Consider the following 19900-nt stretch of genomic DNA (forward strand, 5'->3'; position numbering starts at 1 on the left):
GAAGAAATTAAAATAAATATTCATAGATCATACAGAAAGGTTCTATCTAATCACTTTGGATTGAGATTAATTCGCAGAGGAATGCAAAAATTTCTCTCACAAAAGCATGTTAAATTTTAATCCTGATTCATGTCACGTGAACCAAATCACAGAAGACCATCTCAAAAAGATAGCTTATCTGATTGTTTCTACTGGAATTAATCAGGATTAAAATTTAACCGGCTTTTTTACAACTGTCACTAAGTACCTGATTGAATTATGTACAAAAGTTCAACAGCTGAGTCATAATTTTGTCTCAGTCCCACACACATGCACTCACTCACTCACTTCCATCATCAACAGACGCCGAAATTATCAGCTGTTTTTCCAAGGATGAATAAATTCTTTTAATGTCCTTCAGCAAGTTTCCCCAGGGATGAGACCTGGTGTAATCGAATTTTCATATTATAAACCTACTATGTTCTGAATTTCGTGAGAATCGTTAGAGCCGTTTTCGAGATCCGGTGAAATACAACATATAAACATCTAAAAATTTAAACATCAAAACATCTAAACAAATTGCTCGTTTAATAGTATAGGATTTAGAATACCTAAACTTGCCGACATTATATATTGTATGAATAAAATCGTTCCAAATTTGTATGAATGTTTACCAAGATTGCTATGCAATATTCTTTTGCAATAAAGAATTATCAATGATATTATTATTCAACTTTTTATAAGTAACCTTAACATTTAAAAAGCAAAGCCTCCCTTACTTATCTTTTAATATCCTATTAAAATATGTGTCATGTAGTTTTTCCTGATGTAATGAAGTTCTTTCTAGTCCTCCCGAACAAGAACGGGTGCACTGCTAGTCTCAAAAATAATATCAAAAAAATACTTTATTTCTATTTTAAAGAGATAAGAAACGATGGTATATATTTTTACAATATTATGAAAACAGAAAGAATTCCTCACAAGACCAAAGGTAAATAATGTCCTTTGGAAGATTAGAATGTAGAGGTGCGTACAGATATACGCGCCGCGAACATGAGCAATTCACTTTCAATCAGCTGATTATATCTGTATTTTTACAGAAACGGTAAAATACAGTTATAAAAAGCTTGGCATCAGCTGATTAAAAGTGAATTGCTCATGTTCGCGGCGCGTATATCTGTAAGCACCTTAAGATGTGAATTTTATTGTCATACACTGACTAATGTTAAAAACTAAAGAGTTGGGAGTTGGGGTACTTTACACGTGGATTGGGGGGGCATTACACTTGAATTGGGGGGGGGGGGCATGCGCCATTGGCCTTGGGGGGGATATCCCATGGTTTGGGTAGTTTATGTTCCAAATTTCAAGCCGATTTTTGTTAACTCAAGCTGATTACTGTTGACTACTGTCTATTTTTATTGTTTTGGCCGGGTGCGAATGCTAGAACGGTACAGTATGAGAGACCTCCGGCGTCACATAGCTTCACGAAAGAGAAGTACTAGTACTATCAGCTTAAGTTAAGATTGAAAATTGGAACATAACCGCCCTAAACCTGGTTGGCATCTTCTTGTGCTATCTTTTCTCTATGACAATAACAATTTACACCCCCGATATAAAATCGGGCACTTGGTGACCCACTGGTTGTCAAACTAGTGTCTCAATGTGACACGACCCTAAGGGATGTACGTATAGTAGGCTAATGATTTTTAAGAACGTTCTCAGACAAGAATGCTTTGCGTACCTAGCAACCAATACAAGGAACTAATCAGAATTGTTGTGCTACAAGAATACTCCTGTTTGCTTCTGTCATTAAATACTGGGCAAGCAAAGTTTGCTTTTTTTCATACTAATCGTTTTCAAATACGTACATAGTCTATATTTTCTGAAATCTCTTAATAGATTTTTTCCTCATTAAAAATCATGTTGAAAAGATATTTTCGCCACACTTGGATGTAATGAGCTGGTTTACGTGCGTCATATGGAGGCCGAAAGTGATTGTTTTCCGACCAGGCCGGTAAAACTTTACGGCTCTAGGGCTGTAAAATGTCCTTGAATAACAGCTGATCGTGTCCGATCTCACAAAAATCATAGAGAGATAATCTCATAACGACTGTAATAATCTATATAATTATGTATCGTGAATCGCGGTATTACGTCTATAATATATTTTATAAATTACTGTTTAATAATTTAATATTTATTATTGTTTTTTTCATATCAAACAATGAATACAATGGCTGCATTGTCCATTGTCAGAAAGGTACGTATCGCAAGTATTTAAAAGTGAAGAATCGAATTTGAAATCAAAGTACAATAATTGTATCAATATTTAAAAGTGAGGTAGAGTAATAATTGTTTCTTTTTTATTATCGAATTCCACTTCTTAATGCAATACAATCAACTATAATAACAAGAAAATACAGCAGAGATCTGAAGTTTAAGGTAAGCCTACTGGTGAAACTCAGCCTTGACTAAAAAATTCCTAGTAATTTTTCCGTAATTCATTATTAAAACTTTTAGATAATTTTTCTTTAATATTGAACCATATAGAGAAAACATTAGGCCCACTCAAGATTGAATCTTCGAATGTTTTCTCTATGATTTCAGAGCAATATTTTGTTGTGAAAATGCCGGCAAACCGGCTTCAAATTAATATGCCGCTATACACTATATTATAGTAGCCTACATACGTTACCTGACTTAATTCAGAGTGAAAATTTTATTGTGAAACAGATAATAATATTAATTTTAATAATATAAGTCATGAGCCAAAGTCTGTTGTACCTTTGACTATAGAAAGAACCTTCTTCTATAGAAAGAACAACCTTCTTTCTATAGTCAAAGGTTGTACGCTTTTTAGGAGTGGAGTAAACTTTTTTAGAAGTCTAGTTTACAGTATTACGTGCATGCTAAGAGTTATCAGTCAGGCCTCTACGTTCAACAATACGCAATAGCCGAGAGCGTAAAGGCGTAAACAGATGAACTCAAAGCTCAGTGAATAACAAACACGATTTAGGTTCGAATCTCGGTCAATGACATTTTTTTTGTCGATGAATTTCGACTTTTATTAGCTAGTTTTTATATTAGTTACCATAATTTAAATTTCAAGCAATTTTTTAGATATATTTTGAGACAAAACTGTGAAATATGCAATTATATTAATTTTTTCATCACATTATTTCGAAATAGTAATGAAAATTCTATTCATCCATCTATCCATGAGATATTGCACCGGGCGCAAAGCGCGAGCTATAAAAATTCAAACAATTATTCGAAATATTAATAGTATAAAAATATGGTCACTATTGTAAATTATTAATTAGTAATATTGAAATTAATTGACAGTAAAAGTTGTCATAACCAAGATTCAACTATCAAAATAGGCTGTTTGAATTTTATTGATTTTTCAATTTCTTATAAATATTGGGAAGTTTTTTTTTTTGGTGTGGCGAAAAATAGCGTTCGCAACACGGGCAAAAATGTTTTTCCGGCTCTCGAACGCTTCAAGTTCTCGACTTCGTCTCGAACTTGAAAACCGCGATCTCGAGCCGGAAAACGTACATTTTCGACCCTAGGTGCGAAATATTCTATTAGAGCACAAAGAGAAAATAGTAGTTAGTAATAAACTATTCGACCCTTACTTCCATTGCGAATGGAACAAGTGTACAAATCAATGAGTGGAACTGATGAAAAATGTATGGATCCAAAAAGAGAAAGAACCATATTGGTCAAGTCTCAAGAGAGAGAAACAAATCTGCTCAAAATAAACAATAATACGGAAATATCCGTTTCGAAAAACGAAAACCCATTTCATTCCGAAGTAAGTCAATATATGGGTCAACAATAGGTCTATATTGGTTTCACATAAACTACGTCACAAGAACTCTGACCCGAATTTTGATTGCTTCAGAGAAATTCACTTAAAATATTCAGAACTCCTTATAATTGAAGTCTATGATTTCCAATCAACAAACGCTGACAGTTTGAAGTAGCTGGCCTCTCTCATGTTTGATCAGAAGTGGAATTCTCGGAATGGCCTTCTTGTTTCATTGATGAAATCCATTACTTGGCCCTACTTTCGTTCTATAACTTGCAACAAATAATGGAATTCTTAATGGATTTGTTTGCATTTTATTTTTAAAGCAGTTGAACTATGAAATTAATGAGATTATCCTTTGTACGGTCATATTATAATCTTAAGGTGCGTACAGACTTTCGCTCTTCTCCGCTATCGAACGTCACTCGAGCAGATCGATTGATGATCGACCGGGGAGCAAGAGTGGAACGCGAGAAGAGCTAACATCTCTTGTAACGTTCATGATCGGAGCGAGTGAGGAGCGTGCGTGGAGCGATCGCGGAGCGTGCGTGGAGTGATTGCGGAGCGAGTGCGAAGCTTGCGCGGAGCGTGTTGGAGGCGCGTATATCTGTACACACCGCAACATGCATCTCTTATCGTAATTTTCCAGATATATGAAGTTGACAGTAGTTATAATTTGATAATAATACGAAAAATTTTCATGAAAAATTTCTGTAACCCTGCCCTCTTATTATCAGTGGGCAGTGGTCTTCCGATGAATAACACTGAATAAATTTCGATAAGAATTAGACTCAGGATAACTCTATTGCTTCAATACTGAAGTATTGTTGACACAAAAGTTTATTCTGTTTGGCTTCGATTGGGATTTCCCTGTGCTGTTTATTCTTTACTTGAGGATTCACCTATAGCTCTTCATCTTTCTATCTACTTCCTCCTCCTCTTCTCCTCCTCTTCTCCTCCTCTTCTCCTCCTCTTCTCCTCCTCTTCTCCTTCTCTTCTCCTCCTCTTATCTTTAGGTGTAAGGAATTGGTAGTTGAAGAATTCATTGTATCTAAAAACCTTACCAATTTTCTTCGAATATGAATTGTTCCAGAAAATATGCAATAAACTGAGAACTTACCTTGTAAACTGGATCGACTATTACAGAACGGCGTGCTAATATTTCTCTGTGTAGACTTCCAATATGGCGGATTTGAACGGTAGGTTTGAACTATCGATCTGAAAACAGAGAAATTTCAAGGTAAATTATAGATTTGAATTTTTTTGAAATTGGATGTTCTAGTATTTTATATCTACATAAAAATCTCAGGGTACATAGACCTAATAATAAATCATTGCGGAGCGAAAATGCTGAAACAAATCAAACTCAATGTTAATAATAGATAACATACCTGGAAGCCTCGCTTGTCAATTGAATCCAAGGGGGATTTAATCATATTCTCTCTTATGAATTTCATCATACAATACCGTGAAGCAGTCATATCAATTCAATTTTAGAAAAATTGGATGATAACTATTACAACTGAGATTACAGTGTAGACTGCCCTGCATAGAGATCCAAGCATGTCATCATGGAGCGTAATATTTGTCATAGAAATTAAGATTAGGTATATTCCTATGATATTTAACCATTTGCTGACGTAGCCTTTCTGCCTCAACATATTATATTATATAATTTGACCCAACATTTATATTAATGTAAGAGCAAACACGCTCATATTATTCTCCTGAGAATTACTCGAGCAAACATCACGAGTGTGATAAGATTACAGCAGCTTTGCAAATAGATTCAGACAAACATCATGTTGTGTTGAATAAACATTTGATTAGTAACATTATGAACAGTGACCTAGTCCTTAGCTGAACATACAGGCTGCATTTGAGCTCTGTGGCTGTCATTCACGGAAATTGCTTAACGCATTGAAAAGGCTAGGGACCAATCAAAATGGAATATTATTCATGTTGAATGAATCTCTACAATTCTAATTTTATAAGATTGGTTAAAAAAATAAAGTTAATTGTATTAAATAAAGAAGGAACAAATTGAAAAAATACTGACTGCGAAGAGCAAGGGATATTTTCATGAAATGCTGAAATGAAAATGAAAATATCGTATAAAATTTATAAAGTTTTAGTTTCAATATTTCACTTCTTCCTAAACTTTGAACCACAAAAAGATATGATAATTTTATTGTTAAATTCAAATTACTAATGATTGAACTGAATTGAATAGATGGAAAAACGATGTTGAGAAATCTTGATAAGAGAATTTATTCTGATTCAATTTTCAATTTTTCAATTTCAATTTATTAAAAACACACAAAACAAGACAAAACAAAATTACAAAGATTTACGAAACAAATAAAACACAATAAAATGTTACAAATATAAAAAACCATGGGCTTAGTGTTTGGGTGTGTTGGAGAAGAGAAAAAAAGAGAGGAAGATACCTAGCCAACTATGGTTTCCCATGTAATAGGCAGGCAAAGAAGAGAAGAGAAGTAATGAGGAAAAAAGGAAGGGAGAAATGGGGGGAAGGAAGAAAACAGAGGAATAGGTACTTAAAATAAAGGTAAGCGAGTCCACTGAAAAATGAAAAAACTAATGAAAAAAAAAAATGCTGGAGCAGAAATCTCGAGTCATATATCTAAATGGAAGAAGAAATTACTGTATGTCCAGTTTTTTATATCCAGTTTAATTTTTCCGCTGATCTTATTGTCCATGAGAAAGTGATTTGGAATGAGGTTTATTATTTTAGTACCTATGTAAATTAATTGCCTCCTTATACATTCAATATTAGTGTTATAGGTTACATATTTGTTAGCAGTGGCCCTTAGATTATAATAATTAAGAGTAGAGTTTATTGTGAGAGGAAAATCGGATCTATATTTTATTAAGTACTCAATTACGGTTTTTATGTATAATTGACGTATAGTCATGACCTCAAAATCACTAAAAACCATATCCGTTGGATAGAGCCTGGGTTTGTTTAATATAGTTTTAATTATCAGTTTTTGTGCTACAAATAATTCAGCAATATGACAGTTGAAACAGCCTCCCCAAACAACTATGCCATACTGCAGAATTGAACTTGACTAGAGCATGATACATCATTTTCAGGTGGTTCTTATTAAGAATTCTGTTAACTTGGTAAAATTTGAAGGATAAATATCTAATTTTTCTACATATGTATTTAATATGAACATCCCATTTAAGGTTTTCATCAATTATAATTCCCAAATACTTAGTATTATTGACTTTTTTAATGGTGGGACAATCACAATTACCCAAGTTTAAATTGCACTGAGAATGGAGTCTCAAATCTTGATTCTCGTTAGGCTGCCCTACTCTATTTGCAGAGAAAGTAATGTAATTAGTTTTTTCAATATTTAAACTTAAGGTATTCTTATCTAACCACTTCTTAATTAAAAGCATATTATTTTCAGCTATAGTATGAATTTCATTCCATGAATTTCCGTGAAAAATAGCTGCAGTATCATCTGCAAAGGATATCACAGTCGAGTTTAGAAGTCTTAAATTTAAAAAGTCATTTACATAGAGTATGAAAAGGATGGGAGAAAGTACAGTACCTTGAGGAAGACCATAAGAAGTTAAGTTAGTTACACTAGATTGATCATTTATGGTTAGGGACTGGGTTCTATTACTCAGATAGCTTTTGAACAATTTAAGCGAGACTCCTCTGAAACCATAGGACTCCAGTTTATTGAACAAAGTATTATGAGGTATTGTATCAAAAGCTTTGCGTATATCCAGGAAGACCGCAATAGTTTTCTTATTGGAGTTTATTTTATCAGATAAAGTATTGATGAATTTTATTAGAGCGTCAGATGTACTTTTACTATTTTGGAAACCGAATTGGTTCTTGTTGATTATTTTGTTAAGATTCAAGAAAGAAACAACTCTTGACTTTATTAGTTTCTCCATTATTTTAGCAAGGTTGCTGATAAGACTAATCGGTCTATAATTACAGGGATTAGTCGGGTCACCTTGTTTGAATAGAGGTTTTATTTTGGCTGATTTGAGGTGCTCGGGAATTGATTATTTCTCAAAGCTACGCTGCGACTAACCAAAGATCTGTAGTCAGTGAACTAGTGGGTCGTGACCCACAAGTTGAGAACCGCTGACTAGATAATATGTCACATGGAAGTATATATTTTGGATTAGGCAATAATTCATATAGGTGTGAAGGTGATGGATAATGAATGGTGTAGATAATATATTATATAATATAGATGATTTAACGTTGAAATTGTACGACAATAAATAGATAATTGGGTTCACTGTGGTACGAGTGGGTAGGATTGTAATGAAATTGGAACGGATTCAATTAAGTTCAATGAATTAATTGAAGCAATGGAACGATCCTTCCAAATACACATTCTGTATATTAGATAAATGGGAAGGAATGTGTACAACACACGACATCGGAAACATCAGTCCAATACACTGGCAAAATTCATTTAAAACTGTTCGCATTCCTCTCAAATATAACATCAGCGCTTGCCATTCCACCAATTCTGAAAGCTTTGGAGTGAATCTCACTGTAGTCAATTGTGCAGTCAATTCTGAGCAATACTTTTGGGACTGCTAATACAGAAGAGTGAGATTAACTTGCAACTGTCAGCATTGGTTGAATGAGAAGCATTGATGCTATTGAAGGGGAATGCTGCTAGTTGGAAATTGATCTCACTTTAGCCAATATTTGTATATTAAATATAAAGGGTTACCCGTGCATATTATTCTGTAGGGTATGTGGATACAGCTCAATCTAAATTGATGTTTGGTCAGAATTGATGGGTGTTTCAGGGAAGTTTAATTAAGTTGAAAATATTTGTGTTCAGTTTATTGATGAATTGATGTGAATGGGGTTGATAATAAATGCAGAGGTAAATATTTATGGCACACACGCTCAAATGATACTTATAACACGCTCAATATGTACATATGGGCTACAATATTATTGATACTTGCGTATGTGCCATTTTTTTGAATAGCTTGTTGGGAGAGCACGTCTAATCAATATATTTTAAGTCACTATTATTCTGTTATGTTCCGCTGCTCCATTCGCCTGCATGCCCACATCAATTCAATTATTTTTGACCTATCCTTTCTCAGCTGTTCGATGTTGTGGGGTTCACGTCTCCTTCTTTCCTCCTCCTCCCCGAAGATCACACTCTGCACGTTTTGTCAGAAGATTAGTCTATTTTGATTAATACAAATATTTTGTATTTGTAATAAATTATTGTGTATGGTAGGTGTGAACATAGGGTAGACTATATATCTATTTATATCTATATATTTATTCAGGGTAGCCAGGTGTTGATTCTCTGTTCATTGATTAAATATATAACAACCAACATAATACTATTATGTCATATACATAGATATATGAACAAAACAGAGTCCTTTTGTGGATTGGAATTGAGCAGCTAGAGGGATACATTTTGAACAGTCAGCATTCCTTATGAATAGAATCAATTCTTCCCATTTAGCCAATGCTGTCAGTTCGTAGCGAACCTTGCAGCCAGAATGAAGCTTTTGCAGGGCTTAATTATCGCTAAAACAATTTGCATTGAGCTCTCTCTGTTTCATGTATCCAGTTTTTCAGCTGACAACAGTTCGCATTTCAGTTTTCGTTTTGCAGATCAAAAAGTGGCTTCCAATGACCATTGCAAGCAATCCACTTTTGATGTGAATTGTTTTTGTTTTTCAATGTTTTACTTATCAACGTTCTAAATGAATACTGACTGAAACTCGTACGTGTGGGTTGAGATAGTGGGGCTACAGTTTTCAGTACAGTTTTGTAGAAATTATCTAGTATTGTACATGGCTGAGATCAAAAGTATTTAATATAAATATAAACAAAATTCAATACAAGTAACACTCATTCTTCAACAGGTCTCGAATTCTAAGCTCACAATGTGAAGCTTTGTTATTGTTATTAGAATTTTTTTATTAAATGCTGGTCATTCTCAATGAATTATAAACTTTCTCATGATACTTCTGTGAGCCTTATGAGAAGTTGTCCTTGATTTTCTGAAGCATTTATTTAATGATTCTTCTTCTTCTTGTAGTTCCTATCCGTTTCGGATGTTGGCAACCAGCATGGCAAGCCTAATTTTGTCCACAGCCATGCGGAAGAGTTCAGCTGATGTTTTTCCCGTCCACTTTCTAAGGTTATGCAGCCAAGATATTCTTCTCCTTCCAGGACCTCCTTTTCCATCGTTTTTTCCTTGGATGATTATTTGTAGTAAAAAGTACCTGGAGTCGTTCCTCATGATGTGGCCCAGATATTGCAGTTTCCTGCTCTTGTTAGTGTTCATAATTTCCCTTTGTTTATTCATTCTCCTAAGTACCACTTCATTAGTGACATGTTCAGTCCATGATATCCTTAGCATTCTTAGATAAAGTCGCATTTCAAAGGCTTCTATTCTCTTGGATATGTTTTCATTGAGTGTCCAAGATTCTTCTCCATACAAGAAAACAGAAAATATGTAACATCTCAGAAGTCTCACCTTTGTTTCAAGAGTAAGATCATGGCTTCTGAAGAGTTTACTCATTTTGTTAAAGGCGGCTGTGGCTTTGGCAATTCGTTATTTGATTTCTTGAGTTGTATCCCAGTTCTCATTTATGCATGTTCCCAGGTATGTGGTGTGTTTAACTCTCTCTATTGGCTGATCATTGATGAATAGCTGGATGTTGTCAATCTTGTTTTTGCTGATAACCATAATTTTGGTCTTTTGTATGTTCATGTCCAATCCATATTCCTTACTAACTCTTGCTATTTTGTTTATAAGTCGTTGCAGTGCTTGTGGGCTATCAGCAAACACTATGGTGTCATCCGCATATCTTATATTACTCAACTTCTTCCCATTTATTGAGATGCCTTCCTCTCCCTCTCCTTCTTCATTTAGTGCTTCTTTGAATATCTGTTCAGAGTAGCAGGGGCGAGAGCACACATCCTTGCTTCACTCCTCGCATTATTTTGACGGCCTCAGTTGTTTCACTGCCAACTCTCATTGTTGCGGACTGACCCCAGTACAAACTACCTATTATATTCAGGTCCCTTGTATCAATACCTGTATTCTTTAGTATTTCCATCATTTTGTCATGTTGTACCCGGTTAAATGCCTTAGCATAGTCAATTAAACAGCAGTAGACGTCACAGTCAACATCCCTGCATCTCTGGACAAGGACCTGGACAGCAAAAAGTGTTTCCCTGGTTCCCATTGCCTTGACAAACCCGAACTGGTTCCGAGAGATTTGGTTTTCGCATCGGTTGTGTATTCTGCCATGTATGATTTTAATAAAGACTTTCAGCAGGTGGCTCATGAGACTTATTGTGCGATACTCTTCACATCGTTTTGCACCTTGTTTCTTTGGCAGTGCAATAAACTCTGAAACTAGCCATTCTTGTGGTATTTTACCTGACTTGTAGATGTTATTGAAAAGGTTGGTGATCTTCAATCCATCCTCGTCCAGAAGTTTCAGGAGCTCTACCTGGATGTTGTCCGATCCCGCTGCTTTGCCTTCTTTGCTCTGCTCTATAGCTGCCCTTACCTCTGATTCAATTATTTCAGGTCCACTCTCTGTATTACTCTGGGGATCTGTGGGATTCTCTCTATTATCTTTAAAAAGGTGCTCCATGTACCTGGTCCACTTCTCCTTTTTTTCCTGCATGTCTACAATGATGTTCCCATTGGCGTCAACTAACTTTCCGAAGTGTATTTTGCTTCCTCGTCCAGTAACTGATGTTAACCTTCATTCTCCTCATTTCTTTCGTAGCATTGTTAATATTCCCATATTCCCATATTTAATGATAATTCAATCAAATTCTCGAGAGTCTGTTAAACTTAGAGTAGAGCTTCAAGTCTACTGGGTTTGTCAATGAACAGATGTGATTTAATTCTTTACAGATATAAGAAGTACTGTGATTTCTACATAATAGATATAAGACGTATGAACATTTCTTTTGGATGTTCTCGAGTTTATCACATGATGATATCTTGTAAGACTCCCCCCAATTCTCTGAGGCATCAATTCAATGATGATCCAATCGAATGTTTTATTTAGAAGGCATATAATTCCATCCTTTCCAATGTTTACTGGTATGTATAAATAACAAAATAGAATTATCTTCCACGAAATCTAAAATACTGGTGAGATGAATATCAGAGCTATTCAGTACGTCTGTGTTACAAATGGTTGATCATAATTTGTACTTCGAGCTAGTACGTCAATGTGTGAACACTTCTATAGAAATCTGTTTTTTCCTAGACCTCCCTTCCCTTATATGCAAAACTTCTTTAGAAAGCAGGCCTCACATACTCTTTAGTGGGATTTACTTAAAACTGTCAGCATTACTACTCCTAGTAACATCAACGCTCCTCATTCAATTAATGCTGACAGTATGGAGTGAATTCCACAACATCGCACTTAGTAGAAATGTGAGGCTTCATATATGAACCATTTCCAGTCAACAGCAGCAATGCTACTGTTCGCTCTTCAAATATTCAACTTCAAGAGCAATCTACATATTCTTCTTCTCCTTCTTCTTCTACCTCCATCTTGCTGTTCTCTTCCCTTATATTCTTAGTTTTCTTAACATGTATATTCCATGCATGGTTCCCTCAAAAGCCATTCAATCCTCGTTTGAAGCTCATTGGAAACACTTCCCCAAGAAAGCCGGGATCAAGAGCTCGTTTTATCTTAAGAATATCTTCAACTATTCACATATGTTACATCATTTATCTGCTGATATAAGGAGAATCTAGGATATAAGGAGAATCAGGAGCGTATGTTGAATTCAAATGTAAGCTGAAAGGTTTGAGTATATAATGGCAACCATATAACTTTCAGTTTGTAGGCTATTCAAAACTCTTTTACTATTGAGTAGGACGATGCTTTCTGTTATGCATATTAGCGTAAAGTTCCATTTCCTTGATTGATTCTTCAAAATAGTATTTGATTCACTCTTGTAGGATCATTAATCCAAATCATACACTGCAATAATTTATCATTTTACAACTCATATTGCAAAATTTATGTAATTAGATGACACCAATGATACGTGATTTACAATGAGACATTGATATGCAAAACTATGATATTAAATGATATATCTACATTTTTGTAAAATTCAAAAAAGCGTAACCTTTTGATTCTATCCGAATCATGTTTGAATTTGATCAATAATTCAAATTCATATTCATATTCAATTCATATTCCAAATTTTCCCAATCACGATATAATTTAAAACGAGTCTGGAATCCTAGTAATTCTTCTAGTACAACAGCCTTCAAAAATGGATCGCCAGACACAACCATGCCCAACTCCTATAATTGCTTCGAAAGATCTTTGTTCCATGAGATTTATTGAGTAGAGTCGAATTCCAATTCAAGGCTCAATAGTTCTGATTAGGGGAACATTCCAGTTGAAATTCGTTCTCCTTCTCCAAGGAGGAGGAGGATAGGGGAGAAGAGAGAGATACTGATAGAGAGAGAAATAGATAGAGAAAGGGATAGAGAGAGTGAGAGATAGAGTTTGATTATGCTTTTGCAGAGTTAGAACTCCTCTCTGCCACGCACACGCAACCCTTTACTTAAAAAAAGTGAAAGAGAGAGAGTGAGAGAGTGTGAGAAAGAGGGTAAGAGTAGAAGAGAGGTTGAGAGAGAAAGTTGAGAGAAAATTACAGAGAGAGCAAGAAAAGGACTGTGCGAGGGAATGAGGAAGAGATATCAACTGAGAGGAGGATAACCGGATAATAGTAAAACAGAGAGAATGAATGAAAATGGATGAGTTCACATGAAGCCACAAAAAATGTGAATTAGGGAACATGAGTAAGAAGGACTCAAGGAAAGGGAAAAAGCCGGGAAAATAGAGAGATAAGAATGAGTGATAAAGTATAGAGGAAGAGAGGAGGAATTTGAAAGAAATTGTGCAAGGGTGACGTCATTTCAAATAGATGGGCAGAGAGCTCCCTCATCCTCCCTCCAACATAATCACTGCCTACCTACATATTGATTTGATTCCACCCTTCAATAGATTGATGAATCAACTCAAAGCCTACGGAAGTACAAATTCATCTCAAAAGACTTACTCACTCCACTTTCAGCTTTGTTGACATAATTTCGTGAAACTTCAATTACAGTATTGGAAACTAGTCTCCAAAAATTGGCAATTCTGGATGAAATTTTTGTGATATTCGAGTTTTCATTTCCTGAGTTTTGGAAGGAATTATTAGGTTATTCAATTTTCAATGAGAGGATTATATGAGGAGGTGAAGGATGAATTATTTTAAAAAGTGGAGAATAGTGAAGGGTTCTGTTTAAGACTGACCCTCTTAACTGTCTGTTGGTTGGGAATTTCACTGATGATCCGGATCATAAAAAAAAAACAATTCATTATTACTTCTCTCATCGAGCTTTCCAAGCTGGAGTCTCAAATGAAAAGAAATTGAGCCATCCCATCAATCCAAGAATATTACGAAAGTTTGAAATGGCTCCATTGCCCCGTGGTGGGTTTCAAAGAAAAAAAATGTTTACATTCTTCAATTTCGCGAAAAACTTTGATAGTTAACGTTTGGATATCGATTAAATCAGGATACATTTGGCGAAACGGTCAGAAACAAATAAGAATTTGATGGCAACTGGCATTGAAAATTCAATAAAAAAGATTTCTTATAAAACTTTAGTGATTACTGCGTTAGGGTAGGGTAGTACTTGGAACTTTCTCCGTTGATATCTCTGCTGAGATATAGAGTTGTTAGCACTCCAACTTTCAAGAAATTCTCATTTATTTTTTCTGCGCTTGATAGGATTGAATTTGGCATTGAAATGAGCAACTGAATTTTCAGCAATAAAGCGTTCTATCATTAATCATTGAGGGAGTAAGAGCCCAAAATAAGAATCCATAAAAAAGAAATTATTAAAACTAGTGGCATTGGATGATAGAGTTTGTTCCCCGTCTATGAATCTCAAGTTATAAATGATTATTGTAATTAGTTTGACCGAATATTTAAAACTTTTAGTAGTTGGAGAGATTCACTCTATTGACGGATTCATTGAAATACCATCTAACTCGGATATCCCAGTTAGATGATAACAAGACCTTTTGAATGAAAAAATTACGTTTTCTGACGTTTTTCCCATTATATCAACTTATTATTGGAGTTAGATACCTCTAATTAATATCATTAGATCTCTTGACTGATATTTATTCAAAGGGATTGCTCATTTCAGTTCTCTCTTGAGACCGCCACAATATAATAAAATCATAAATTTGGAGAAAAATATGCATTTTAAGACTGATGTTATCATGAACTTTTTCTCCATTCTGATTCAAAGAACCCACCCACGGATTTTGTCGGTCTATTTCTAAAACATTTTGTATACACTCAAGAGTATCCTACTCACGGAGTTTGTCGGTCTATTACAGAAGCCCGTTCAAGCACTCTGACCGCTTTGTAATAATAATTATTACAAAAACGTCAGTCATGTCTGTCTGAACCATTCAGCTACTGTAACGGCGCATTCCATAAGCCTTATGAGAAAACTTTAGGCCAATCACTATTATACAAAATGCTAAAATAATGGACATATTATTAAATTTTCCTTATTATAAACTACATAAGATAGTAGATGTATGAGTGAGGAAAGAGGTGATAATTGAAAATGTGTATCGTACCTGTTGTCCGGTTCGCTGTAGTATCGCTTGGAGCCATCGCCCATGTGGAAGCATCGGAAATGCGTGTGGTGTCTGTTGGAGTGCGACACCCGCAGACTGCTTGGCATTCTGGCAATGCTTTCTGGACTGCCACTCGCGAAGTACTGGCGCAGAGACGCCCTGAAGTGCGGGTGTGACAGGCCGTACACTATTGGGTTGTACACAACCGATGCCTGCCAAAAACAACCAACAAACAAAGTTTTATTTATAGAAAATATTAAATGAATGAATATTGAAGCCCTGATAGGATTAGGTTATACATAGAATTCCAATGTGATTGAGAAAGAGTGGTGTTTTAAAAAACATACTGGAGCATACTTATCAACTTTTAAGTTGGGAAAAAAGATTCTGAGGACCATTAATGCCTGCAAAGGAGGAGGACGAGATATAGTGGGATTCACGTTCTAAAATCAGCATATTGAAGTAGTTTTTAGAGATACTCATTGTTCTCCCTGGGAACAGAATTAATTTGAATTAGACTTGAAATTGTATTCTGCTTGCTGCTGACAACTTGTTTCTCGAACATAAACGCAAAGCTTCCATTTGTGAACTTTTCTGCACATCCTCCTGTCTTCGCTCAAATAGTGAGTGCGCCACCTGACCTTAAACTGACAAAATTATATTATAGAAAACTTTCTACTGACAGTTGACAGAGCAACAGTTGGGTGAAGGCTGTTCCATTTGACAGCATGATTTGATCGCGACCTCCATGAAATCGTTTCGGTACAAGGTCAGGTGTGTGTGGGCACTGTGGGCACGCCTATTGTTTGCAAAATAGTAGAAAAATGATCCAATTTTCAAACAAAATAGAATTTATAGGCGAACATAATAAATTGTGAAGCTTTACTCAATTTCAGGGATTTTCCTTAAATTCTCTCGTATATACGATTATAATTTCGATTATATGCGGGTAAAGTTGCTGAATAACTTTGTTACTCAGGGCTACATGCATGTAAAAAAAGAATCATAGCACCTTCAATATTATTGATTCAAACTCTTCATACTACAACTTCCTTCATTTCTACTGTTCTAAAGAGTTTGAATCATGTTGTGTAGGAATAAATATTAGATTTTTGATTTTCATATAGTTTAGTTGTCTTCTATACGAATCATTGCCATTCCATCATTATACAACTCACTATTCAAGTACACAATAAGGTGAGTCATGAAGTTTCTGTTTGACCAGTGAATTATTCCCACAACTAAGTCAACATAGTAAGTACCATCCTAACTGTAAGATAGAGAACTGGAGATTGAAATCATCCCCTTATTCTCCTCTATCTCATCCCTCTCCTCCTCCTCAACCTATCGATCCTTCTCCACCTCCTCTTACTCTTTCTCCTCATCTCAATATTCCTCTTCCATCTCCTCCTCATCCTAATCCTCCTCCTTCTCCTCCACCACCCCCTTCCCACTACCTCTTTCTTCTTCTAGACCTAGACCTTGTATCCTAAGGGCAACTGACCTAATTACCTTCGGCCAATCCTTTGATAATTCATTTTCCAATTAGCTTTGTCAGCCTCTTCTCGAATCATACCCTCTCGTTCAAGATTTGCGACGGAGCATTTGACCACTTGTCAATCCTAATTATGTAATTTAACCTAAGCTTAAATTATATAATTACTAGAGACAATGGGTATCAATTAGAGTATCAATAGTAGTAGCCCATTCTTTTCTCTATGATAGTTGCTAAGTTCAAAATCTATCTGCTAACGTTTCCATGAATGTAATTTATATATCTGTTTGTGAACTGTGTATTGATTGGAAACAGATTTGATTTGAAGTTATAATATAATGCTAACCTTGATTGTCACTCAATAAGGATTTTAAGAGGGTCGATTGTAAGCTAGAAAACTGCAAACTTGCATTGTAAGATTAAATGGAATGATTTTACAAGGAAGGCAAGCCCAAAGCTGTAGTAAAGACCGTTCAAATTTGTTCATCTAGTACAATGCATTGCATGCTTGAAAGTTGCTATCTTGCATTGCAAGACCGTAAAACATGGGACAAGTAAGACTATATCAGCTTAATAGGATATACGACAGCGGAACATCGGTTTATTGTGGAACTGTTAACTGGGATATGGATAGATATTCCCCAATATTGTTGACCAAAGGTAACGTTGAACCTTTTTATGACCTGCATAAACTATTTGTGACTATTTCTCACGTTTCAATGTCTACGTTTCATGTTTTTACGTTTTATTGGAAGTTGATAGTCTACTATTATTTATCAGTCAATTAGATAGTTTTCTCATTTGGATGAGTTTTTTCGATATCATTTACAATGGCCATGCCTTTGATATTAATTTATTGTAGTATGATAGTATGATATTGTCTGAGTGGGGATATCAATTTGAAATGCAAATGAACCTATTCGTTCTCATAAGAGTGATCCAATAGCTACCGTACGTTTTGTTTTGAAAATTTTGTATTTTCCAATTCAATTATGTTATCCATATAACAAAGCTATATTATTAACGATTATTTCGTCCATCTCTGGTATAGCTCACATTATAACACTTGATATGAATGTGCAACAGGAATATTGCAGCACATAACTGAACTCATTATTGATGTTTCTCCATTATTATGTACCAGTAACAGATAAAGGACATTTTCAATATTATTATACGACTTCGACTTCACGAATATGATAAATGAATGAAAGGGATATCCATTAGGCCTACCTTTCCATTTCAACACACTTCAAATGAATAATGCACGTAATAATTAATCGAGATGATTCGCTTTTACCACATACATCCACTCTGTATAAACGAGCGCACTCAAATTAATCTATTTCAATCCACCACCAATCGACAAGTGGCAAACAGCAAACAGCTTTGAAGTAAAGAGAGTCCACGCTTCTGATAATACGATATTCTCCAGTGAGATTCATACCATACTGTCAGCATGCCTTATAAATAATTTAAATGCTTCTCTTTTAATCAATGATGTCATTTCAATGAAGTAGTTTTCACTCACTGGTCTGATCTTGTGGAGTTTCAGTTTCAAGTTTCCATATCATATCATTCAATCGAGTTGGAATTCTATTTCGACTTCGTTCAAAGAGTCAGAGTCGTATCAATGAGTGGGATCATACAGCAAATCACTTCAAACTATCAGCATTAGTTGAATGTGAAGCTCTATTGTTATCAATAAGGTGAGCTGACAGTTTTAAGTAAATCTCACTACAGTAACTATTCGTCACTCTATGGTGAGATATAGTAGAGTATTATAATTCTCATAATTTTCATTAAGATGGTCTGTAGCCTAATGAATGAGCGATCCTGTAAAACGTCTGTATAAATACCAGGATAGGGTTTCTTACCACAAATTTCCAATCAATGAAAATGAGTAAAAGAGTTGATTGAAGATCAGTTAGTTCATTGATGTTTCAAATGTATATAAAGTATAAAAATTGATTGAAATTTTGTTTGCCTAGGGATTAAAGTATAATATACAAGAATATTTTTGAATTTACTTCTTGTTTATCCTAAATACCATTTTTTAGAAATTGAAAAATCAAAATATAAATGATTGTCTTCAGAAAGAAGTGATCATATACGAATGATACAAATATCCTGAATACGAATGATCTTCATTCAGGAAGCTAGTACCGAAAACTAAGTTGATGGGAAATTAATAAATTGAGAAGAATCAGTAAAGAGAACTGAAGTAGGCTATAGGTGGAAAATACAATAATGAATAGTGAAGGGGGATGATTGATAGTGAGGACATGAAGAAGAGATTGTCAAGCAGGAATTTAAAGTGAAAAAGAAGTTATATTGATGATAAACGAAGCGATTATAAATAATGCTGAAGAGAACGTCAGTGTTGATGGGAGAAGAAGTTGTGAAGATGACAACCAGGAACACAGGAGAAGGAGAAGAGAAAGAAAAAATGAAGAAGGAAAAGTGAGAGACGGAAGAATTTTACTGGAGAGAGAAGGTAGAGATAGTGGAGAAGAATAACACAGAATAACACATCCATGTGGGATTCAAAGTTGCTTTACATCCATTATCTTTCATCCTTCCACAATCTAAACGCAAACGAACAAACAGATTTGCACACAAAATCTTTTCTCTAGACCAGTTCAGAGTGTAGAGTGTACTACACTCATCAGTAAATTATTCCGCTGTGGGAAACTAAGAAGTTCGTGAATCATAATTAGGATAATGTTAAACCAAGAGATGAATATCTCATAATTCAAGTCAAGCTGCATTTTAGCGAACAGTATAGCCTACTCAGTTGGGGAGTTTTAGCAAGCTCTGATGGAGCTCAAGTTTAAACAGAAGATACTTCCTCTTTTAGTTGATCTTCTTTTTCTTCTTCTTCTTCTTCTTCTTCTTCTTCT

General features: G+C 35.0%; 1 protein-coding gene across 3 annotated transcripts in view; it reads right to left on the reverse strand.

Annotated features, from left to right (window-relative positions):
* LOC111050584 (rhodopsin, GQ-coupled) overlaps positions 1-19900 on the reverse strand; it is a 173483-nt gene that overhangs the window by 21308 nt on the left and 132275 nt on the right. For all 3 annotated transcript variants that reach the window (XM_039421016.1, XM_039421017.1, XM_039421015.1), the window contains exons 8-9: positions 15503-15714; positions 4917-5014 (exon numbers count right to left, since the gene is read on the reverse strand). In XM_039421016.1, coding sequence (XP_039276950.1) covers positions 4917-5014; positions 15503-15714 — 310 coding nt within the window. The remainder of the gene's footprint in view (positions 1-4916; positions 5015-15502; positions 15715-19900) is intronic.

The sequence above is a fragment of the Nilaparvata lugens genome, chromosome 2 (assembly GCF_014356525.2).
Source record: "Nilaparvata lugens isolate BPH chromosome 2, ASM1435652v1, whole genome shotgun sequence".
Lineage (NCBI taxonomy): Eukaryota > Metazoa > Arthropoda > Insecta > Hemiptera > Delphacidae > Nilaparvata > Nilaparvata lugens.